Genomic DNA, 25538 nt, shown 5'->3' with positions numbered 1-25538 from the left:
CACCCAACCGCAATAGAGAAGCTTCTTCCCACACGGCAAGTTTCGATAACGGGAACACAATACCCGCTCCTCACATATATACCGGGCTAATGGCACGAACACAATCAAAGGTGTAATTCATGGTATACAGTGACCTGTGATAGATGAACTTGAAAGGGAGGTAGAAGTGCAAGGACCTAAAACTGTGCAAGTAAGACGCATAAGTTCATCGAAAACAATCCTGATAACTCTCGAGGGGAACATATTTACCACGATATGCTCTCTGCTGTCGACTGGTTGTCCGAATGTAGCAGTATGCTGTGCAGTATGCTGTGCAGTATGCTGTGCGATTCATGCCTTCACAGTGGACTCGGCGCGCACTTCTGTCCCCACAGGAACAAATTTGTGGCTTGCATAAAATGTGGAACCAAGTTACCTCCCAGATCCAATGAAGACACTCCTCATGAGTGCGAGCTAGCTGCCGAAATTGTGGTGTAGAGCATGCAGTAAATTACCCCGATTGTCCAGCACGCCAAGAAGCTGACGAAGCAACAAGAGAAGCTGCAAGAGGCCGCAAGCAACGCTACTTAGACGCTATTTAAGAGCAGGAAGAGAGCTCTTTCATAGAGTCTAAGCAGCATTTCATAGCGTCAGAGCAGCGCGCGTGGTGGATTGGTTCGCACCTTTCACCAGCTGCCAAGTCTTCGCTCTCGCACCACACCGCTAATCCCCACCTTTCCTACAGTCAGGCATTGAAACCAGCTCAGACGTCGCAGTCTCAGTGGAACCATTATTAGACATGTACCATTTACCCACCCTCACCCTTTGTGGTTCTGCCAGTGACTGCCTCCATGAACGATTCGCGTTTCAGACCCCATTAAAGCACTTCCGAGGACGCATATCGTGCGCTTTGGGCCAGGACCAGACTACGGTGGCTAACCAGGCCACCACCTTTGATTACACTGTCCGGAAACCATCCCGGTTTACGCGGCGAGATACACAGCGACGACTTGCCATACCCCAGGAAGGTTGGCAGAGAAGCCTTCGCTTTAAAGCACACACACACTGAAATTCAGTCAGTGCCTTTCACTATAAGTATTGCCAGTGCTGTATTGTAATTGCAAGCCAATGTCTTACGATTTCGAAGATGAACAAATTTGAACACCAGCACCAACGACAAACAAAACCCCGCGACAGTCCGTTAACGCTGCTTTCTATAGTATACCGTCTTTCTGACATTAGGACTCGTTAATTAACGATGCACACCAGTCGGGACAGATCCCTGCGTTTCCAGGAACAGCGCCCGCTCGTGCACACAACGTGACTCGTGCTGTTCTTAGCCGCTTCCAAACGCGACTCTGAAAGCGCACGCGGGTCAGCAGAGCTTCACGGTGGGTCCCGAACGGCGTTTGATGCGAAACGAGTGGACGTCCTTGGGGTTCTCCTTGAGCAAGCGTTTCAGGTGCGCCACGACCCGGTTCACGTTATCCGCCAAATGCTCAGGCAGCATGTCCACGTGGCCCACGGCGACTACGAGCTGCTTACGCTGCGAACGGAGCAAAAAATGCGCTGCATGGGTTGAGAGCCACAGAAAGGGAGAGAGAGGAAGCAAACATTTTTTTACTAGCCTCATGCTCGAATCTGCGTACTACACAGTAATGGTTTAAACTCATTTCCCAATGATGACGAGTAGATTAACGGATAGAGTGCTGGTAAACTGCTTTTGCGGGGATTACTGCTTGTACCGTACATACATATAACTACTTTTGCAAAAAGAAGCAAAACACTTCGCAACAAGAAGTTCGGGTCTCAGAAGCTAAATGTTCACGTTTCGGAGCCCACACGAATTCTTTTTACACGACGCATTAGACAAGAAGTCGTGTGTCTACTGCACAAGGAACCAGTATGGGTTCCAAAATGTAAATTAACGTTGATTTGGTCGGGGACCGGATGCCTTTGCCTTATTTAGCATGCCCCCTGACCAGACGATTGTTCGTCAGCTTTTGAGAAAGCCTGCCCGCCCCTTCGGTGATCTACTTTTAGAGAATCGGTCCAATGAACATGACACGACCGATGACAGGTATTGCTAGTACTAGCGATGGTGACCGCAACAACACGGCTGTAACATTTAGAAAGGTATAGAGAAGCTATCACGGCAACATGCCTTCAAGCGAATCTTGGCTGTGTTCTCGACCTCCTTGATCTTGGCCATCATGGACTGTTCGGGCGAGAATCCGACGGGCGCCTTGTGCTCGCCCACCACAGCATAGCCCAAGTAGGCGTTGAACTGGCTGAGTAGAGGCTTCGACACCAAGAAAGCGTCGTACTTCTTAGCTGCGGATGTGAAAGAAGAGCGCACGTGAGGTGAGCGCTCAAAACCCACAACAATAGCTGAGTGGTGTGTAGCCTGGCCACTGAGGGCACCATTAAAATACACAGTATTAAAGACCGCAACAGAATCTCGGGCGTCGTAAAAAAAAAAAAAAAAAACATGGCTTAAAATTGTGCAGATACAGAGCAGCCTCCGTGCTATACTTTGCGTTTGAAGTACGTTAGAGTTATACGTCAGAGAAATAACATTCGCAAAAGTAGATGTCTTTTGAAAACGAAACTTAAAACTCGAGAAAACGTCGCCATTACTGCTCACCGGAGATGACGCACGACCCAGAACGTTGAGAGCCATGGCGGCTCCACGGCATGATCGCCGAGATCTGGCAGCGTCCGCGGAGAAGAAGTCACATAAAGCCTATGTTCAAGTATATAACCTCCTTGCCTCTGGCAAACTGGCAATCTTGGAGACGGCGTGCTGGGATCTTGCCACATTCGCTAACCACAACGTACACAAGTCGTCTGCTTCGGTGCAGCCTGAATGCTCTTTCGCCAAGATTGCTTAAATAGTATATACTCTTCATTTACAGCCAATTTAGAAAGTGAACATTGTTGTAGTCGGCCTCTACACTCAATGAAAATATGGTGTTTAACGTCCCGAAACAAACAGCATTGCGGGTATACAGTGGCTTATGACAGATCGTGTGTGATAGACCGATGTTGGCCGCAGCACAGCCGAGCTGGTGTACGGAACCACACTGCGATTGCCTGGCGAATTTTTCGCGCGCTGTAGAGGTGAAAGACCTGTTGCCACTGGCGACTACGCCCCGGCCGGTTGCGGGACATCGCGGGCAAGCTTCGTGCCACACCACCTCGTCAGCCGGCGTCGCGACCCGTCCACATGCACTCGGAACTTTGGCCTATAGTACCCATGAGTTCGACAGGCAACGCCGCGCTGCAGCGACCTCTCCAACGCGACTGTACGACGGGCCCTTCGAAGTGCTCCGTCGCACAAACAAGCAAACCACTTTGCACATTCGTGGTCGACGCGAGGTGGTCTCTACCAAAGTTACTAGACAAGGTACCGTTGGTCTCTACTGACCGCGTGAAACAGGCTCATATGGAAAACTGACTAGGCATGTCCCGTGGCTCTGGCGACTCTTGTCAAGGCGACGAAAGAAGCAAGTGCGACTTCCTCCCGAACAACAGTGCGGCGCCCGCGCAGTGGGAGGCGAAACACTGCTACCGGTCGACTGGACCTGTAACGTTCGGCAGCTCACTGGGGAGGGAGTGACGCAGTGAATGCCATCTGCGCGCCGCTATAATCGCAATGCAGAGCTCGCTCCCTTAAAAACTAAAGGCGCCAACAAGTTCTAAAGGCTACTCTATCGGAGGAGCAGCTGCGTATCACATCGTATATAAGAAGCTTTTTGTAGAGTAGGTGTGCTCTACCTGGGGTAGCATAGTTTTGCTCTGCCACTTCCAGAGACAGTATAGTAACCGTGTGTGCGTACGAGGGACTTTCCGAAAAGTAGGTTTTGTCATTTATTTTCACACGGAAACTTTATTGTTATAAAAAATTACACCGCGGCATCCTGAACTACACACCTTGCACTATTTTTCCACATAGTCGCCACCGACATTGAGACATTTGTCGTAGCATGCAATCAGTTTGGAGAAACCGCTCTGGTAAGACTCGGTGCCTTGCGATCCAAGGAATTGTCGCACAGTCTGCTCCACCTCAGCATTGTTTTGGATGTGACGTCCCGAGAGTGCGCCTTTCAATGCAAGGGCACAGGTTCCCAGTCATACCGGATAACAGCACACATTTCCAGTGGCGACCACGTTGTCAGCACACGTCTGTCTGCCATCGTGATTTGTACTCGAATATAACTTCGGGCCCTCGGGCACCGCCGGCCTGCTGCTACTCTCTCCCTCCCTCCCCCCCCCTCTCTCTCTCTCTTCGGCGCTCTGCGCATGCGTCCTTCCTCCTCCGCTGACGCTCCTTCCGTCGTCGAACCAGCAACAGGCGTGCATTCTTGCGACGATTGCTTGTTTTACCTGGTGTACCATCTTCTCTTTAAAAGAGAATGACGAAGCCTACTTTCGGAACGTCGTTCGCATTTTAGCACTATACCGTGCAGGAGGGGAGCAGCTGCGGTAGAGCTAATTTTCCTATATTGCAGCTAGTTAGATTAACTGCTGGCTGTTGCGGCTCGGTAAAGTAATTGCAGTGGTGCAGATTTTACTCTGCTGCAGTTATTGTTGAGGCAGCTTTGGTGCTGCTTGTAAAATAGAATAGTAACTGAAAGTTTGTTTCAGAAATTACCAGGGCAGGAATGTCCAACTTCGAAGAGTTGTAGTTATGCCTATGTACGTAGCAATGCTTATTCCAGGCTCGCCACTGCATTATACGGATACGTCAGAAGTCTAAAAGGCCACCCTCAGCTACGTAATAAGCTCACGTATACGAGGGTGATCTTTAGGTTTTGTTAACGTCTTACGTCAGGATTGATGTCGACCACCTGGGTTTCCTTAATGTGCACCCAAAGCAGGTGTACACGGGCGTTATTGCACGCATTTTCGCCTCGATCGAAATGCGGCTGCCGTAGTCAAAAATCGAATAACCTTGTCACGGCTAAGCCGCTGCAATCTATTGGGCCTAGCTTACTAGATCAGACGGTAAACTATGGTAACGCTGACAACTGCGTCCGATAGCGTGCTTGCGAGCTGCGGCGGGAACTTCACGCTGACAAATGCTGACAAGATCAGGACTGCGAGATGCCGAGAGAGCCAGCATGTCGCCACAGATATCGTAGAATCGAGAGGAGCTTGGTCGCTGGACAAGTCGTTGGACTGTCGATATAGCCATATCGGTAAAGGAGCTGATGAATTTATCACGAGAAAGGCACACGTTGCTGTCCAAGTTTGCTTTCTAACGTCGTAGAAATCCTGCGCATACATTTTTTTTTCATTGCCTTCTGTATGTTGTCACGGTGTTCTAGCTCGATAATTCGGAGGGTTATGCGCATTATTATAATTTTTTTTTTTTTTTTTTGCGAAGTACAATCCACCATCGCGAGACGCCGGCCCTGCGTTAAGTGTTCCTTCGATTCCGTTGCATGCGTTCGACTGCATCCTGCTCATCCAAGGTCATCTACATGGTAAGTGTGTCTCTGCCATTCTGTCGAAGTATATATAATGCAAGTTTCCCTCTTGTGTGGGCCCTCGATGAACGCACCCCTTCTGCCCAAACTGAGCGCATTGGTGTTCTTGGCACCCGCCGCGGTATATATAGTGTGGCTATCGCGTTGCGCTCTTGAGTTCGAGGTCGTGGGTTCGATCCTAGCCGCGGCGGCTGCATTTCAAAGGAGGCGGAAATTAAAAACGCTCGTGTACTTATAGATCCGGGTGCTCATTGAAGCATCTCAGGTGATCAAAATTATTCCGTGATTAAGTATTCTTGGTAGCAGCGGACCAGGTCGATGATGCAAATTCCAACTGAAGCCGAATGAACGTTTGATGCGCCAACTTACGAATGTTAGGTAACAATTTACGCAGATTTCGACGAGTGCGTTTGGAGCGCTTTAGCACAAGTAGTAGCAATACGCGATGACCATGAAAGATTGGGTGTGAGGTGTGATCCTATATACTTGGAAGATTCAACAAGCCGAGACACGGCAGAGCTGTTAATAAAATAGGAAAATCTGAGTGGGATTGTTTGCAACAGAAAGAAATGAGTTTTCGTTTGCTTGAGTTTAGAACCATTTATCATTTGCGGTACCACATGTTATAAGTTTACTGTCACTTTGTGGGACAAAGTGATCATCGGGAGAAGTTATCTTTCTGTAAACGACGCAATCATAAAATTGCCTAATATTTGAAGGACTGATAGAGAGCACATCATTAATATAGAATAAAAAGATTAAAGGGCCTAAAACGATGCCCTGAAGGACTCCCGAAGTTACGTCAGCCAGAGTCGAAGGCACAGTTTTTATTAAATATAAATTGTTGACGAAGCGATATAAAGTTTATAAACTAAGATAAAGTAGCAGAGTTTATAGTCCAAGAGAACTAAATTTAGAAACAAACGGCAATGGGCAACACGGTCAACACGTTTCGAAAAATCCAGAAAAATGCTATTAGTCTGGAAGTTACTGGAAGGCATTATGTAACCGCGCAAATGACAACGGACGAAGTAGGAAACGCACAGGACAGGCGCGGATCCTTCTTCGGCGTTTACGCAGACGTTTCCTTCTTCGTCCGTTGTCGTTTGCGCGGTTACATAATGCATTCCAATATCGACCACCAACTAGCCCGCCTCTCCCTGGTAAATAAGGAAGTTACTGTCCATGTTGGAGAGCAAGTCGGTTGTAAACTCGAGCGACTGCGTATCGCAGGACAGGTTTTTCGCTAAAGCCATGCTGTTTGGTAAAAAAATTAATAAAAAAGAAATGAGTAGAATGTAGGTGGTTGTAGATGTGTGATGGGATGATATGCTCAAGGGCAACTTGCAACAAATGCATTAAGGAGACGGGGCGGTAATTATCCGGTGCGTTTCGCTTTCCGGCTTTGAATGCAGGAATTGCTTTAACGACCTTCCGATATGCAGGCAATGGCTCGGTTGACAACGATTGCATGAATATACAACACTGAATTTCACTATATAGTGCTAACGTACTTTTAATCTCTTTATTACCCCGAGTCGGGATTACCTATACCGGCAGAAGATGACAATCTTAGATTGTTTATAAGACACGAACCACCATCTGCACTGATTGCTATAGGTTCCATATATGAGGATAATCTAGTTCAGGAGCGATAAGTACGCCTAGATGATCCTCCTTTGCAAATAAAGCAGAAAAAAAAATTGCTAAACTCAAGCGAGCACTGTGCATCGCCTAAATGAGCATTATCATTTTTGAGAAGAAAAATTTGTCGCGAGTCATGATAAGGCGATATGGTTTGCCAATACCGTCTCGGATTAGAGCGTAAAAGGAAGGGAAGGTCAGACTTATCAACTATTTATCCTTAGCTGCGCGAAGAACAATGTTCTTTCAAGCATACCTTGTATACTTCGCCCAGGAGGACGGGCTGGACGAAATCTTGGCAGTTCCGTAAAGCTGTTTCCTTTTATTTTTCTATTCCGTACAGTGACGGACCTGAACCAGAATTCTTGTTATCGTGGGAAATGGAAATAAGGGGAACATACCCGTGGACTGAGTATTTTGAATGCCAGCCACTTTTCATCTACAGAACGCATCGAAAAAATTTGTATAAAAGACTGATGGAAAAAACGCCGTCAATTTCGCATTCATGCATTCATAGTCTGCTTTATTGTAATTACGGATGATCGTGTTAGTTATGGCATCTATTTTCGTTGCTGACTTATGAATAGTAAGCTGAAGTAGCGTGTGCTCGTTAAAACCATCAATGAATTGAATTGAGCGTATAGCGCTTACGTAACCGTGGCTAGCACTAAATCTATAGGATGTTACTACTGCGCGCAGGTTTATTTACGGCCTGTGTATGTTAAAACACAACATTAGGTTAACAAAGTCCGTTGAAATACGGCAGGACGATCACAAAAGGGCCCAGTCAATGTTAAGAAAATGAAAATCTCCGGAAAGGTAAATGTAATTATTAAGGCACCTCAGGCTCGCGGCAGGAATGCTGCTTCTTAAGTCTTCTAGGAACAATTTACTAGCATCACGTGGGCGATAATAACTAAACGCCTGACGGTAGGTTAGCAGTGTGAGCCCGGCAAGCTAGCAGCCCAATTATTTCAAGATTACAATTCGTACCGATAACGAAATATGGGATACCCTTTTTTTAATGGCCAGCAATACCCCTCAGCCTCTCTTTTGTGCATGATCATGTCGATAACTGGTGTAGACCTTTATCAACTAGTCATTCACGGCCCCTATATTAGGATGCAACCGAGTGTGTATTGGTGCTAGAATGTCCGATTTGCTATAATCAAGGTATGAGGAGGCTTGACAGCATTTAGGCAGGACACTTCTGGTGTTAGTAAATGATACTCATAATGAGAGAGAGATGGAAGGTTTCGATAACGGCTTGCTAACGCGTGCGTTGGCTCATAGCTATAGCATAGATAAGACAACAGAGTTGCTTGTGGGGTTGTAAATGCACGTCGAATTGTCAGTTCAAAGCTTATCAACCGCTAATCTAAAGGGCTTCTTTCGTGCCCTGGCAAATTCCAGCAATTTTTTTTTCCTGGCTTGGCGTGTCGATCGAAGGCGCAAACTTTTCCTGATTGAGGAAGTATATGCTTCCAGTTTGCGGGCCATGCCCAGAAGATGTTGCGTTGTCATTGCAGAATTTCAGTTTTACAATAGTAGGCACATGTATTCGGAATGAAACGACCAAATCCATCATCATCATCATCATCATAATCTTTTTATGTCCCCCAATTACCCCTGCAGTTTTGCGCTAACCGATTCCAACTAGCACCCACGAATTTCATAACTTCATCGACCCACTAGTTTACTGCCGTCTTCGACTGCGCTTCCCTTCCCTTGGCGCCCATTCTGTAACTGATTTGTCCACCGGTTATGCACCTTACACATTACATGTCCGACCCAGTTCCATTTTGAGTGACATATACTTTCTTCTTGGTCTCGGCTTTTAAAGCGTTCGACGCGGTGGCACCTTAGCGGTCGAAGAGGAATAGAGAGAGAGAGAGAAAGCGTGTCCGCTATATTTCTCCAATAGCAAGAAGCACGGGGCATAAGGGAACGCGGGTTTGTAACGTGGTGGGCATACCGAGAACTCGGGCCACTGCGGGGACCTTGCCGATTTCTTTCAATGTCGGCAAGTCCAAGAAATCCAACTGGTTGGCCGCGGCTTCTCGAATGGCTTGCTCGCCGCCGACGATGCAGACCCGAAAACAAGGCTTCGGGGAATGCTTGAGCCTGGAGAGAGAGAGAGAGAGAGAGAGAGAAAAGAACCAGACATACTCGCGAATTTCATTTAGCATCCAGGGAAAAGACGAGGAAGGCGGTAAATGGAAATTCAAGACGATGAGCAGAACGAGAACAAGGTGAAAGCCGGAGCCAACGTTTCGGGAAGTGGAGCTTTCCTTTTTCATGGCTTTTTTTCATTTAGCATGCCTCGCAAGATAACCCAGCAACAACTTGGACATTACCAGGAAAATAACTGCTGCAGAAATCATCGAACAGTTAAGTGAACAGCTTATGCGGAACGCACAAGTTAAATGTACAGCTGCCAACTCGTGGACATTGAAATTCGGAAGATTCGCCAAATGAGGGTGGGGGGAGGGTTAGAGAGAGAGAGATTTTGCTATTCTTCTTCTGGGTCTCATCAACGTTACAAACAGCTCTGAATGGCTTGCCAGTGCAGTTATGAAACGTCTTCGAGCTCGCACTGTGATTGGGGATGGCATGCGCGTGCATGTATAATTAAGGAACACGCACCGTGTCTCGTGGCAGTGGCCGCTTTCCACTCTTGCATCACCATATTTTTTGTATGTTTCGGCGCGTGACAATTCAGTAATGCGGAGAAGCTGACTTGAAAGAACAGGCCATCGTGCAATTTATTTATTTATTTATTTATTTATTTATTTATTTATTTCACATACTGTCAATCCCTCATGGGATTATAACAGGAACGGCAAATACAAATGGTAGCATTTGCGAACAAAGAATATAAATACATTATATGATAACGAGTGTGTTATCGCGAAGGTTCTGGCTCCGCTAACCAAAAGAATTAAGTACTTCAGCACAAATTAAATATATGGGTAAAATTTACCATAACCTATAAGAATGTGAGAAAGAAAGAAACCAAATAAAAAAACCTTTAAACACATCTGATATAAAACACGTAATGAACATGATAAACAGGATGCAGTCATGCATATAATGCATCATACTTTTTAAGAAACCACCGTTTTATGCATTGAAGCACAAAAGTAACGGGAACGCCAATGCATTTCGACGGACACTTTGAAAATTAATATCTCGGAACTGGTGCTATCTAGAGAATTCGTTCCGAGTGGATACGCCGTGCGAACTCAGCGAGTGTATATTTCGTAGATTGAAATATGTGGCGTAAGTTAATAATTTTAAGAACGTTAACAAGCGTAATTAACTTAATTGTTCAGTTGAACGTTTTGCTTTCTCGTAGAAGTAACGGCCACCTCATCGAGTAATTTAGATCAAGGGTTAGAATTGTGCTATCTGCCATAGGCAATTTAAAAAAAAATTTGGTGCGGCCAAAAAAAAGTGCCCTGTATGTTTAGTGCTCAGCGAATGAAGCGCATAGTGGGCGGCGCTTTTTGGGCCACCAATGAGCTCAGTCACAATGCATCACGAGGACTCTCGCATTCATGTGACATGCCAGAAAATTCCGAGGACACCTATAAGCACTTCCTATGAGTCGTGAATGCGAAAGCATTAACGTCCGATTGAACGCCCCTGAGCGGTCCTTCGAATTATGAACTCCTCACGAACAAGCGAGTGCATTGAAACGCTTGGCGCATTGTGATTTGGCCTTACCGAGGCGCAGTTAGAACGCAGGCGAGAGCTTGCCCGGGCAAAGAATGCACTTATAACTCAGGCTAGGGAGCGCGAGGATGACGTGGCGCCGCAGCTATGCCCTTTCCCCTCACGCAACACCTGACGCGTTAGCTCGGCGGCAGGTGTTCCCTTTCCCCCGCTCTGCTCCGTCGAGGCGGACTCGTGACGTGGCGTCGCAGCCAATGGGAAGTTAGGCGCCGTTTCGCTTCTACAGAGGACAGGCGCCGGAATTGTCACTCAGTGGGCGATTTGACGCTTTCGCACCAAAAATTCATCAGATCGGTGACCTCAGTGATTACTGTCGACGCCAAAGGTGCCAGCAGTCACGTGCTCCGAGCCTCGTGTTTCAATTGCTGAGCACCGTACCAGACTGCACATCGTCGACGTAGTTCAGAAGGTTAATTTATCACTTATTTAATAAAAAAATTGCCATAACAAAGACGTACACAGGAAACATACAAGAAGACAGGAAAGCCTCTTTCCTGTCTCCTTGTAAGTTTCCTATGTGCGTTTCTTCCCGGCTGTTTTTTTTTTTCTTAAATACGATGCACCAACTATAGCCCAATGAAGTCTTTTACTAAAATTTATCACTCCGCAGATGATTAACATCATGCAAAACAATTCTGTGTACCATATGCCATGTACGCTACCAGGCAAGTGACGCTAAGGTTAAGCTGTGAGCCTTGGTGAAAGCTTGGTGACCGTGTGGGCCCAATCTCGGATAACCGGTGTCATTGCTCAAGGTCCCCGTGAAGTTTCATGTGGAAGTTACTTTCAGGAAACGCGCGAAACACGGTGAATTATTGCAGTTGCTGCCTATTTCGTGTGCGACATTTATCTACCTTTAATCAAATTAAGAACGGAAACCCACAAGATGTGCTTTTTTGTACTTTGGAGAAAAACAATTTTGCACAGCCAACCTCGGTTGATATCCGATCGAGAACGTGTCTAGGATATGCTTTGGGACGTGGTTATTTGTGGCACTAAATTGGACCGGGTTATACTGTGTGTTATGGGTGGATATCCCTTTACCACCGTGCCTTACCCGCGCGCAGGAGCCAACTGGTACTTCGAGCGCCACTTCCCCTGGGGCCGGTTCGGCACCGCGTGCCGTGTTTGTGACCGTCTCTGTTGCAGCGTCTCAAACGACAGCGTCTTTGACCAGAGGCCCGGCGTCTCAACGACAGCGTCTCAATAACGCTGGATGTCACAAGGGAAGAATGCGAGAAGGCTCACCTTACCGCCGGTATCAGTGGTACCGCACCACCCATAACACACGTTGCAACCGTAGCACTGTGAAGTTTTCTACCGCTATTATGTCAGACTGCAGTATCGTCGGGATCAGCCGACGAAAAATATGGCGCATGCGCGGCGCTGCGCATATGCGCCACGTCTTCGCAGTGGTTATGCCTAGCCGATCAAAGTATAGTAGCATATACCATCATCTCGTACCGTGCTGTAGATAGTTAATGGCGCATTGTAGACTATAACTTTCAGAGCATTCCGCATCGCCGAGACATCATCAACCCTAATTCTGTGGCGCCACTTGTTGGGCGGAAATCAAACCCGTTTCCCGGAACGTTGCCATCTCTCCTGGCCTTATGGGCGTCTTGCGCTGGAGTTTGAGGTATAGTAGCGGCGCCTAGTGGCGGCGCGGGAAACGACATCTGGGTCGTACCAGCTTGGGTCGTATTGAGCCCTGGCTGTGGCGAAGCACGTTTCTAGGCCGAGTTTTGCGTCGATTCGCACTTTTTTCTGCCCTGTTGCGAGTGCGAAAATGCTCGTCACTTCTCACAGACCACGTCGACCACGCTGCGAGCTAGTCGCAGCCTATAGTTTAACGAAAACGGACTCTCCGTGTGTCGTGGGACGTAAGGCTGGAAGCAGAAGGAATCGGCGACGCCGATCCGGAGGGACCTAGCTCAGCATCGCAAAAGCGTCACCGTCGATACTGATGCGTCGTGGGCTCCCATGAACAAGAAGGCCTGAATCCCAACATCCGATTCTATCGTTTCCCTTCAAGGCCTCACGAAGCGGAGCGTCGGGCGCGCTGTATAACTGCAGGTCGTCGCGCTGGGTAAGCGAAACTTCGCGCCATGCTGACTGCTTCACCTGTCTTGAAGCTTGCTTGATTATAGATCTGCGTTCTAAAATTCGGTCTTTTGCACCTACAGTCCCGACGGCAGACCGACATAGCAGCAGGCATGGCTGGTGATTCACGATTCGAAACCCGGCCACAGCGACAATTAACAATTCGACCGGTGCGAAGTGGTGAAGTGCCCAGGTGTGTGTAAATGACCACAAATGGCCGGGTTGATTCGGTGATAATTCGCTACCCCACTACGAGCAGCACAGGTTAGAGAGTTAAATGTGCTCATACTTGACCTCAAGCCAGCATGTTGAGGCAGCGCAGCAAGATAGTATTGATTACAGCAGATCGATTTTCGAGCGTTGTCATTAAAAGCTACATCAAGCGAGTAGCGCACGAGCTCGCGCTGCGCGGTTCGCACGTACGTGCGAGCTCATATGCATTGCATCAGTTATTACCAGTTACTAAAAGGGACAGATGGCCGCTACTACAACGCATGCCTAACTACTTGTTTAGCGGCATGCAGTCAACAAAGATTGCAGGTGACCCGCCGTTTCGCGGCATGTCGAAAGACCGCTGCCGTCGCGGCGCGTACGATCGTGCGCTCGAGCAGTTCGTACATCGCGGCATGCTGAAAGACCGCTGCCGTCGCGGCGCGTACCTTCGTGTGCTCGAGCAGTTCCGTACACATGATGTCTGCTTATCGCTGCTGTGGATTCATTTATAGCAAGCATTTCCTCGCGTTTGTGCGCCTGAATCTAGCAGCGTGCAAACCTTACCTGAAGTTCCACTTCGTACGCGACTCGCTTCACTTGCCATTGACACCGCGCTAAAACTTCGCCGCTTAATTCTTGAACGGCATACACGTATTCGGCACTGCATAATTTCTTGCCTTTACGCAGCCTGCCACTCCTAAAAAAATCTTCGGCGCCCGATATTCGCTGCAGGCTGTAATACAACACAACCGAAAGTGACGGGTCCATATATTGTAAACGTGCTTTCCGAAGCAGACGACCAAGCTTGGTACGACCCATTTTACGACAGAGGGCGCTTTTTAGCACCTTTTTCGCAGCGCCCCTTGGGCAATGCAAGAGCCCCATAGCAGCGCGAGAAACAAACGGCTGATTTCAACGAACATCGCTAATATTTTGTTCTCAGAATGAGATTGGACTAATCGACGATTGATTTGATCATTCATTTGTTACTCTCTCGACGGAGAGAAAGCTTCAAGGGCGAATCAGGATCGAAGCGGGGCGGTCGGGGCTGATGCGGGCGCTGCAAGGTTGTTATACGCAACCGCGGTAACCTGCGCGTTATTAGCCAGCTGCACAAGGCGCGAGCATGCGCAGTGGGCCTAACGCGTCGCGCGTCACGCAAAGCTAAAGCTTGCTAATTTCTTGCTTGACCTTGCTGTAGAAAAAGGCCGTGTCGTTCCACTACAGTCCTCTGCTTTAAAAGGCACTTCGGGGTGAAGCTTTTCACATTTGACAGCAACGCCAAAACACACCGCGACCTGCGAGCACAGGAAGGGAAATTGGAGAGATGCGGTTCAGATGTGCAATGAGTCTTCGGTATGCTTATCGCGAGGTAATTAAGGGTCGCGCTCGAAAGCGGCATCAACCGACACATTATGCGCGTTGGACATCATGGTATTAGCGCTCGCACAAGACAAACCTGAGTCCAATTTTCTGCTAGCACCCCGTAGGACTTACCTGACGCTGCTTGTGAAGTGCTCGTACTCCTTCTTGTCACACTTCTTGAGCTTGATGAGCACCTCGACTGGTTCGATGCGCCTTGAAGGTCTTTGCGCCGCAGTGTTAGCGAGGGATGCCATGCAGTTGTAAAGCATCTCTTGGCTCACGTGCAGCTGGCTGGAAAAGCAGCCACAAAGGCACATTTACGACGTAATCAGAGGAGTTAAGGACCGCGCAACGAGTGGTAGAACAAATAGTGTTAGGTGTCGCGTTAAGAGACAGGAATACAGCGGTGTAGAATAGAAAACAAGCAGGGGAAGCCAATATTTTAGCAGGGATTAAGAGGGAAAGAAATCAGCTGGGCTGGCCACGTGATGCGTAGCGCAGATAACCGTGGTGGTCTATAAGATTTACAGAATGGGTGCTATGGCAAGGGTAGCGCAGTCGAGGACGGCAGATAATTGGGTGGCATGATGAGTTTAGGAAGTTCGTAGTCATAGAATGGAATCAGCTAGCGCAATGCCGGGGTAATTGGAGACCGATGGCAGGCATGGGCCTTCGTACTGCAGCGGGCATAAAAATAGGCTGACGATGATCACAACGTATGCCCTCGCTATGCACCAAGGATATATATTTGCAACTTCACGCGATATGACAGGCTGGTCTTCTTTTCTTAATTCTTCGGCAACTTGGTGCACAGGTTTACTGTACTCACTACAGCCCACAGATGCTCTGTGAACAATTGTGCATGCTAAGGTAGTGCGCCAAAGCAAAAACGCCTATAAAAAAAGCACTTAAAACATTATATACATGTTGGAACACTTCGGATTAGACCTGTGCTGCAATTTTGAATAATATATGCAAAGTGTCCCTGTGAAACGAGTTTGAAGGTATATGGCTAGGACTTTTTCTAGGGGTCAGTGTATATTGTAGCGGGTTCTCTTATTTCATGGTTTTGTTGCGATAGCAGTTATATCTATGGACACTCCAGGCGTATTTCCGCCGTCGCCGTCGGCGTGATGTTCCATATAAAGTCCAAGTGCGATAACACCGTGGCCGCGCGCCGTATGCTTTGTGTGCGAGTGAAAGCGTGCGAAGTTGAGCCGAGGGGCGTGGCTCGACCTCGAGCGCGCAAGGGAGGAAGGCCGGGAGGAAGCGCGCCGTCTTCCATCGCGCGCAAGGCACTGGGAAGGGAGGTGTGCTACTCCGGCGGCGGCTGCATATGGTACGGCTGAGCGCGGGCCCTATCTTGTAAGCGATCTGCGATAAGGGGACATAGTCTAGGCGCCGAGGGCTGATAGCTTCGCCGTGCGCTGTTTTCTCTCCGTTTGGTTCGCGTTGAAGCGAGAGGCAGCACGAAGGTGAATTCGCTCGCTGCTGCTGCCGCGCTTTCTTACGCCAGCGTTTTGACAGCGAGTGTACGCGGTCACCGAGTGACAAGTGTTCATGTTTGCCTGTGCGCGCTTGACACCATGCTTGTTAATTTAGTTAGTAAGCGAATGTTTACGAGCTTATGCAGTCGGTGAAACTACTACCCTTACTCCGTATAGCTGCGTAATAATTTGCTGCCGCAATCGATGCCTCAATCGTCTTTCGGGTGAAACTGCGACTTTTGTTGCACAATGCTTTACATGAAGCGTAATTTTCAAGTTACTGTTCTGGTGATTTCCAAGTATGTTAGACCTGAAATAGTTGACGTTGTCGTATCAGATGCTTCTGTAGAGAGAGAGAGTTCGAGCGGAGTCAACGTCCTTGTCGAAACAGCAAACCTCGCTGAAGAGTTGAACGTTTCTAGTTCAATCTGCAGTTGTATGGTATTTTTCGTGATTCTGAAGAAGCTATGAATGCGCTGAAAATAACTTTTGAGTGGACAAATTTAATTGGTGTCTCACGGTTTATTCTGCTTGTCGACCTAACTATAACGTGAACCAGAGCGTAAGTCGTGGCAGACTAGTATCAGTTCTACCTGCACCTTCCTGGTATAATATCTCTCTGGACGATAATCTGCCTTCGGGTTTTCTGGCATATACTTTGCACTTGTGTAAAATGTTATGCAACGCTCTTTGGTTGCGCCTACTAAGTGTAATGTATAGTACGTCGGTTGAAAAATGTATCTGCAAGCTTTAGCGGAAGGTGTTAAAACTAGCTTTGTACCGTGTGCATCAGCGTGCTGTCTTCTGATCGGTGCTGATGAGCATAAAAATGACCTAAATAAAGCGCCATTGTCCTTCCTCATCCGCCGTCTCTTTTTGAACGTTACTGGTAGGGTCTACTTCCCAGCCTACTTGAATAGCGTCCCGACACCACATGTAGGGCTCTGTATTCGAGTATTTCAACGGGGATCCCCGTCACTTTGCTCGAAAAGAAGACAACTAATACTAACTACAAAAGACTTCGTGGTAAAGGCCCCCGGATGAATTTCGACCCGCTGACGCTCTTTCGAGCGAACCCAATAAACCACTGGTAGAAGGCTGTTTTTTTTTTTTTTTGCATTCCGTCGAGGGATAACAAAAATAAAACGCTTGAAAGGGCTGCATTCATTCGCCTAGGCTACCAATCCTATTCTTGCTCGGCATATACTACCCGGAAAGAAAGTAGTAACCAGCAGTAATTGCATTAGTAAGAGAAGCTTTACTGACCTCATGGTTCGCGCTCCCCGACCACTCGAGTATTGTGATGGTGAACCTCAATCATATGGCCCGTACCCACTTAGAGAGAACGAGCCGAGGATTGGGTGGGCAGCAGAAAACAACTAAGCGAAAGCAACCCTGTAAGAAAAATGCAAATGCAATCGTTTTTCCACCATAAAGCCGTACTAACAAGCTCGATTTAGAGCCTTTCGGATTGCAAAAAAAAAAAAAAGAAAGCTGCCAAAAGCAAGAATAGTACGAAATTAGCCCGAATTAGTACGAATAGTACGACAAACTGTACTGAAATCATAAAATAGATATTAAAACATGAGAAATGTGAAAACGCCGCACAATTGCGGCGAAATAATGCACGTGGGTGGGCATAAATGTTGGTGACCTGAAAGTCCACGGTGTGAGTATGGTCAATATTCAAGTTTTGTCATGAAACGGCCAAAGGCGAGACGACTTAACAATTTGGGCACTGTGATGGGCTCCCAAAAACTTTTGGTGCGTGAAAAACAAGGTAAACGATGAACAAGGAGGAACAATTTAGATTGGTTTCAGTGAGATTGTCTCACAGTGGGGAAGGCATTTCCGTGATTGATCCCAACGAAAAAGGCTTGATAAAATCAGAAGGCTGTAAATAAGGATTTCTAATATTTTACTGAAAAAAAAAACTGCAACACTTTCATGACAAGGCAAGAACGAATGATCTATTCTTGCCATATTCTTGCAACTTCTCCACCTAATGTGCATAACGGAGAGGAAACCAGTCCAGACCTGTGCAAATCGAAATCCAATGCTTGTCTACAACGCAGCGTTCGGAATCTCAAGTCTGTGCCTGACTATTCCAGCCATATCTGCATTGCGTAAGATGAAACCTAGCGGCAAAAGAAAAATACAGAAGAAAAAGAAGAAAAAGAAAAAGGTCTTTATTCAGCGCAGCATTTTCTCACTTTGCACTTCCCCGAATTTCGGCTAAGGCCAAAATTCGGAGAAAAACAATTAAGTGTCGTCACTGCAGCTTCCCAAGGGGCAAAATAAAGACTTGATTGTCGCCTGTAATCTCGGACGCAGCCCACTATAAGGCACTACGCCTTTCGAAAATGGGATTATAATCAAGCCGCCCACCAAAATAACGCCCATATGCCAATTGTCGGCCCGATAGAGCTCTATTGGACATCATTGAAGAAAACGAGCGACATGTCGATATGTAACATGCATTAGTGGTTTTATGCCGCAGGGCAAACTTTCGAATGAAAAGGAAGTTACACCGCACTGCATAATAGTAGTGTTTTGAAACAGCAGCACCGAAGATGACGAGTTTTGGCGACAGTTTTCACCACCCTTGGTTTCTGTGTCCGTGTTGTCATCGTTTTTGCTTGCCTCTATCCGAGTCTGTATTAAACTGTTTTCTTGAGACCTCCTCCCCTCATTCTCCTAATCTTGTTACTCGATTTACTCCTTACTTTATTCTCTCTGCTATTCAACAATATCTATGGCCCCGCCGTTCGGTAAAATTTCAATTTCCAAGCACAGAAAAAAAAAAAAAGATAACGGAACGCTACAGGTGGAAGAAGTGAGGTCAAAAGCAGCACATATGCAACTTAGCGATCTCGTAGCTTCTGTCGAGTACATCTTGACCGCAGCAAATTATCGACCACCAAAACACTGTGGGTCACAGTTTGGGTGGCAGATCAAACTCGTGTACGACTGTGCAGTTTCGAAGTATGAGGTATAGTAGGCACAGTCACAACTACTTGCCCTTGCCTTAACGTGCTAACGAGAACTTTGCGGACATGTTACTTTTTTAATTGAGGTAGAAACGAGGGGTGAACAAAAAAAGAAAAAAAAAAGAATCAGATTGCGCGTGACTGAGAAACACGTTCACTCCCCCGCCAGCATACTGCTGGGGGGAGTTTCCGCGGTCGATGGCCCCCTCGGGCGAGCACTACTCTGTCCAGTCTCGGCGCCGCAGCGTCAACCTCTGGCACGGTCCATCCGGCGTCTGTTCCAGGGTCCAGCCGCTGCTACCAACTGGTCTTGCAGCTGAGCCGCCATATTGGTGGCCTCGTACAGCCTCGCGGCGCTGATGATGCTGATCACGAGAACCGGGCCGGACCAGGAGGACCACATCCACAGCGGCGTCGTGTCGCCGCCCAGCACCGCGTCCAGAAAGGAAGAGACGTACTTCGGGCACAGCTGCAAGGAGGCGCGATATAAATGTCGAATGTGGCGAAAATTAATGCCAATAAGTGTTATAGTGAGAAAGTAGCACATAGCGACGACTCTGGATGGTCTTAAAAGCTTGAAGCTTGTGAATCAATGCGGATAACCCGGTTGGCAACATGGAGTCTTCGTCAAAAGAAATGTGGATACAGAATGACTCTACATAGAGCTATGCATCGGGCCTAGATATCTTGTGTAGCTATTTGGGTTTGGAACGTAGACTTCGTGAAAAGTTCGCGTGGAGAACGATCTTAATCGAGGTATGAGGTTCGGGGCAACATATAATTTAGTGTGGACATTTGTGCTTTGACGGCAATATTCGTAAACAGACTCGATTGAAAACGATTCTAGACTGACTTTCGACTGGGGGCTACAGATTCACTTTGGCCATTCGCTCTTTGGAATGTATAGTCTTCATCAAAAGTCTCAGCCCGCGCAGAGGACGGCTGTTCAGCACAAATTCCCAACACGCGCCATGGACGGCCTAGATATGCCTTTGACGAATCCTGCACATTCCGAGTTCACCGATTGATCGAATCTGTAGGGGTACTCTCAATTACTCTTAGTAATCCTAGGAACTGAATGCAATCTCCGTGAAAAAGTCATAGTCAGTTAGCCAACTGTGGCATCTGTGCGGTACATCCGGCTTCAATCCTTTTTTTTTTTCTTTGAGCTACCCATTATGTTTGCACACGCTGCGAGGCACAGTGAAAGCAGCAGCTGTAGGTGTCGAGTATCCGTTGTTTCCACAAGAGCCGGACATTCGGGACACGTTATTTGGTCGACTGTTGTCGATCCCTGGCCTAAGTTTATGATAACTCCATCCCGAAGCTTTCTAAGCCGCATACTTCCTACGGGAAGGAATCGGGCACAATGGGGAACTGAGGCGCGGGTGACCCGTCGGGGGTTTAATGTTTCAAGCTGTGGAACATTGAATGTGGGGATCACAGGACGGCGGTGACAAGGGTGTCCGGCCTAACGTGAGGGAGGCGATCACGTCCTGCCACTCGGCTGTACCGATTTGGACCATGTCTGTGCGTGTGGCCATTGTTACCTCACATACTTAAGTTGTGAGCAGAGACGCTCGCAGCGATCGGCAAGACGCACAAACCGTGCGCACAGTTTCTTTCTTTCTTTCTTCTTTTCTTTTTTTTTTTTTTGCGGCGCTCACATGCTTGGTCGTGGGCTCCGGGCCGATGCAGAGCGCAGGGATGACGAAGGGCAGCAGCACGAACGGCGCCACGGCCACCACGTAGATGGCGAGCAGGCGCGGGTTCCTGCGCAGCGACCCCAAGAAGCCCACGATGGTGACCAACAGCGCGGGAACGAGCACCACGTGGGCCCGCGCTTTCGCGTGGTACGCCAGCAGGGCGGGCAGCAGCTCCTCGTCGCTGCCTCCGGATGCCGGCTCGTTCCACGGCTCCATGGAGGTCTCCTGCTCGAGAGCAGATCGAGCGATGTCGATTGAGACAGATAGCGAAATTCTTTTTTCAACAGCACAAAGGACAAGGACGAGACTAGTGCACCTACACAGCGCTGTATAAGTGCACCCGCCTCATCCTTGTCCTTTGCGCTGTTGAAAAAAAGAATGTCACACCAACTTACCCAAGCTTCAACAGATAGCGAGAGTAAACTTTATTTTAATGCGAAAGTATTATATGTCTGAGGAAGCGGAAAATCCGCGGCGGCGTCCCCGGAGATGGTACAAAAGGTCACGTGGTCACAGCCAACCAACAGGAGGCTCATTCCGCGTGGTCGCTGGGTTCCTTGAAGCGCCACCAATGGCGCTCACCTCCGTAGACGTGCCCCTAAATTTAGGTACGCGAGCGTGTTCTGCATTACGCCCTCATCGCAATGTGGCCGTTGCAAACGGTAGTATAAAGCGCGCGACTTCACATTTAGGAGCAGGACCCCATACAGCCACTGTGCGTCCGCTATACTTTAAACACAAATACGACAGTTCGATGTTTGCGTTTTCACACTTATCGAGCAAGCATAACTGTTTCTTCATCATACCTTGCTGGTGAAGCAGCGCACTGACACGGACACAGAGAAGACACGCAAGACAACGCTCGCTGCTCTGTTTATTGCGCTTTAACTACCATTGATGCTATCTGCACACCGTCAAAGACCACCATGTTGCAGTGCTAATTGAGCCAATCTTAGAGTGCGCAGCCACTCTCGGAGTTAGTCGGAGCTGACTACAGATTATTAATTTGACCGAGTTAGTTGGCGTTAGGAGTTTTCCAGATTTTGTGACTCTCAATCAATCTGCCCGAACGGAAGCATAGGACGAGTCTGAATTTATGCGTATGCAGGCAACTGATCGGCGTACAGCGCCACCGTCTCGCCTCCAGGTCTTGTATTTTGTTACGTCAGTTTCATTTCCAACCTTCTTGCGCATCGTCATTAGTTAAAATTACAGTGAACTAGAAGTATTGGGTAGTGGAAAGAGCGGAGGGCTGGGCGCACAGGCAGCGTGAAGCCAAGAGCGAAGACTCCCGCTAGGGGCGCTGGTGTGCTCTTCCCGAGGAGACCGTGCCGGTTGGAGCTCGCGTTGCCCACGTGCGCTTTACCGCGTCATTCTTAGTGCTACGAGCCAGCGTGCTTTTCGCATTTTTGCTAGTGAAGCTACTGAGAGTGCCGAGCGTGACTGTTGCTCAGTTCGATGCAGCCCTGTTGTTGCTTTTTGGATAATGGAAGAAAAGAAGAAAAAAAAGCGATACGCATTGTTATGCGCCCGGATGCAAGAGCGGCCGGGTATCCTGGTTTTCGGAAAGTAAATGGGCGCACGTTCTCTCTTTTTGGAGTGTCTAAAGACAATGGGCGAGGAATCTTCACCGCAAAGATAAGCCACTCTCCGAGACTTCAAGTGTGTGTGAGAGGCACTTTGAAGCGCATTTTATTTTGCGCGACTATGCTCATTTCATCAACGCTGAGGAAGTAAAGATTCGTCGAGGTAAACCGGCGCTGACCGACGACGCGGTGCCCACGCTCCTGCCCGATTTGCCATCCTACCTCTCAAAGGAAATGCGTCAGAGAAGACCAGAGAGAAAACGCGTTGCTGTGTGCCGAGCTGCACGTACGAAGAAGGTGCGTTTGTCTCATTGCGACGTTCATGATTCACCATCCCTAGATCATGGTGCGGATGGCAACGACAGCCTGGATGTGACAGTGCCTCAGCATGATCTTCTAACGCTCGTAAACAGTGTGACCGTACCGAAGAGGTGGACACGACTTGATGCGGTAGACTTCGATGGAGTCCTGTTTGCCACGACAAGTGTGAGAAAAAATCCATTTGCTCTTTTTCACAAAAGAGTGCTGATGTTTACGACTGACTGCGCAAACACAGTTACCGCCAAGCCGTGCGGTAATTTCCAAGCCAAGCCGTGCGGCCAGAATCTGCTTCTGTGGAAAAGTTTATTTCGTTTTTGACGTACCTAACCGAATGGGAGCTGCATGCAGGTGGTCGAGGTGGATTCCTGTCCGCATCTACTGCTGTTGGCCTGAGAGTGACAGTTGCAAGTGTTCTGTTGTTGCTGACCTACCTGACAAAGAATTTTAGCTACAAATACTTAATGACCTCAAAGCTGAGTCAGGACCCAGTTGAAAATCTCTTCGGTATAGCACGACAGTCAAGCGGTTGCAATACCCATCCAACATCCCAACAGTTTCTCATTACTGTGTCTTGCCTAAGTTTTTATGAGCTTGCCAGATCTGTTGCTGATGGGAATGCTGAGCCTGGTGTTCTTGCAGCCCTACTTGAGCCAGACATGATGGAAGGCCCAAAACCTGGCAAAAGGGACCTAATTCAAAGCCTTCTTGATGATGATGACATTCCCACTGCAGAGCATCAAATGCAGAGTCCTGTACCAGACCATGTCTCATGTGCTCAAGCAAAAAGTGACGACCGGCTCATTTTTTACATTTGTGGTTATGTTGCCAGGAAGTTTCTGTTGAAATTGGAGTGTGATGAATGCCACAAATTGCTTCTCACAAAGGAGGATGTTCATCGTCTTGCTGCCGCTCAGTACACCAGGCTGCGAGACAGTGGTGGCCTACTGTACCCAACCGGATGGCTTTTCAGGTTTATTCGAAGATCAGAAAATCTTTTCACAGCCACATTCAGCACACAGGAGCTGCATCACGAGAGTGTTATGGATGTTATTGCTCTTAATTGTTAAGAGAAACCGCCAAGACAGGATAGGGTGCGCCAGCCATGCAGAATCATTGACGGTGAAAGTTGTAGCTTTGTATGTTACCACACGGCTGCACTTTTTTGTGAAGTCCTTAAACCGTTCCAAAGGTAAGAGTCGGGAGACCTCAAGATATCTGAAGTTGAGCCGCTATACATAAGTATGTGAAATGGTATTGTGTACTCCCTACCGTGGAACTCTTCTGTTGCAGTATGTTTCTTGAAAATGCCTCCCCCTACCCACCGATACTGCGACTGAAATAAACCGTCTTCAGGAGGCTCATGCTTCTGAAGTGCGCATGTTCATCGCTTGCTTAAATCATCATGATAGAATGCAGCAGTATGCATGCATTCAGCACAAATAGATTTTCTATGTTACGAACGGGACTTGTTACTGCTGCAGCTGGGTAAAAAAAAAAAGAAGTTAAATTTTAATGCTAGAAGTGCACTCTGCCGCTGCAGGGGGAGGGGGGGGCACGAAGTGCGTGTATCGCGATAACAGGCATTGCAGGTACGTGCCGTGCCCTACCATCCCATGCTACAGATCTTGTGGTTGCTTACATAAAACCATATTTACATATTTGGCTTGAGGAAAAATGAACGCAGCATTCTGAAACTCTGTGCCGCCGCACTCGCTTGCTGCTTTCTGCCGCATACTCCCTCAGCCGGTGCTCGGGATGTGAGCGCGCGCGCCATCTGGTGAGCTTCTACGCAACATGCCTCGCGCCCGGGCCGCCGCTTCTTCCACTACCCAATATTTTCTAGTGCACTGTAGTTAAAATGGTGTCATGCCGCAGTTATCGTTAGAACTCCGTGCAGAGAATTATAAAGAAAAGGTATGGTGAGGTCATTACAAAATATATCGCCAAGTAGCCCATTTCATCAAGAGTTCTGAAATGTCTGTCTGTCTGTCTGTCTGTCTGTCTGTCTGTCTGTCTGTCTGTCTGTCTGTCTGTCTGTCTGTCTGTCTGTCTCTGTCTGTCTGTCTGTCTGTCTGTCTGTCTGTCTGTCTGTCTGTCTGTCTGTCTGTCTGTCTGTCTGTCTGTCTGTCTGTCTGTCTGTCTGTCTGTCTGTCTGTCTGTCTGTCTGTCTGTCTGTCTGTCTGTCCGTCTGTCTGTCTGTCTGTCTGTCTGTCTGTCTGTCTGTCTGTCTGTCTGTCTGTCTGTCTGTCTGTCTGTCTGTCTGTCTGTCTGTCTGTCTGTCTGTCTGTCTGTCTGTCTGTCTGTCTGTCTGTCTGTCTGTCTGTCTGTCTGTCTGTCTGTCTGTCTGTCTGTCTGTCTGTCTGTCTGTCTGTCTGTCTGTCTGTCTGTCTGTCTGTCTGTCTGTCTGTCTGTCTGTCTGTCTGTCTGTCTGTCTGTCTGTCTGTCTGTCTGTCTGTCTGTCTGTCTGTCTGTCTGTCTGTCTGTCTGTCTGTCTGTCTGTCTGTCTGTCTGTCTGTCTGTCTGTCTGTCTGTCTGTCTGTCTGTCTGTCTGTCTGTCTGTCTGTCTGTCTGTCTGTCTGTCTGTCTGTCTGTCTGTCTGTCTGTCTGTCTGTCTGTCTGTCTGTCTGTCTGTCTGTCTGTCTGTCTGTCTGTCTGTCTGTCTGTCTGTCTGTCTGTCTGTCTGTCTATCTATCTATCTATCTATCTATCTATCTATTTCATCTATCTATCTATCTATTTCATCTATCTATCTATCTATTTCATATATCTAATATAATCTTATCTATTTCATATATCTAATATAATCTTATTTATTTCATATATCTAATATAATCTTATTTATTTCATCTATCTAATATCATCTAAAGAACAAGAGCAGGGCTAGATCTTATACCTATCTCTGTAAAAGGGA

The 25538-nt window shown here is 47.8% G+C and overlaps 1 protein-coding gene across 1 annotated transcript; it reads right to left on the bottom strand.

The window, feature by feature from the left end:
* Positions 1-1829: 1829 nt before the first annotated feature.
* LOC129385332 (large ribosomal subunit protein uL1-like) lies at positions 1830-19527 on the bottom strand. The gene is made up of 4 exons (XM_055071958.1): positions 17291-19527; positions 14670-14828; positions 9094-9242; positions 1830-2313 (listed from the first exon to the last, which is right to left on the bottom strand). The coding sequence occupies exons 1-4, from the start codon at positions 17293-17295 to the stop codon at positions 2108-2110; spliced, it is 519 nt and encodes a 172-aa protein (XP_054927933.1). The 5' UTR covers positions 17296-19527; the 3' UTR covers positions 1830-2107.
* Positions 19528-25538: the final 6011 nt, after the last annotated feature.

This window comes from Dermacentor andersoni, chromosome 7 (genome assembly GCF_023375885.2).
Source record: "Dermacentor andersoni chromosome 7, qqDerAnde1_hic_scaffold, whole genome shotgun sequence".
Classification (NCBI taxonomy): domain Eukaryota; kingdom Metazoa; phylum Arthropoda; class Arachnida; order Ixodida; family Ixodidae; genus Dermacentor; species Dermacentor andersoni.
This window is presented reverse-complemented; position numbering and strand designations above follow the sequence as displayed.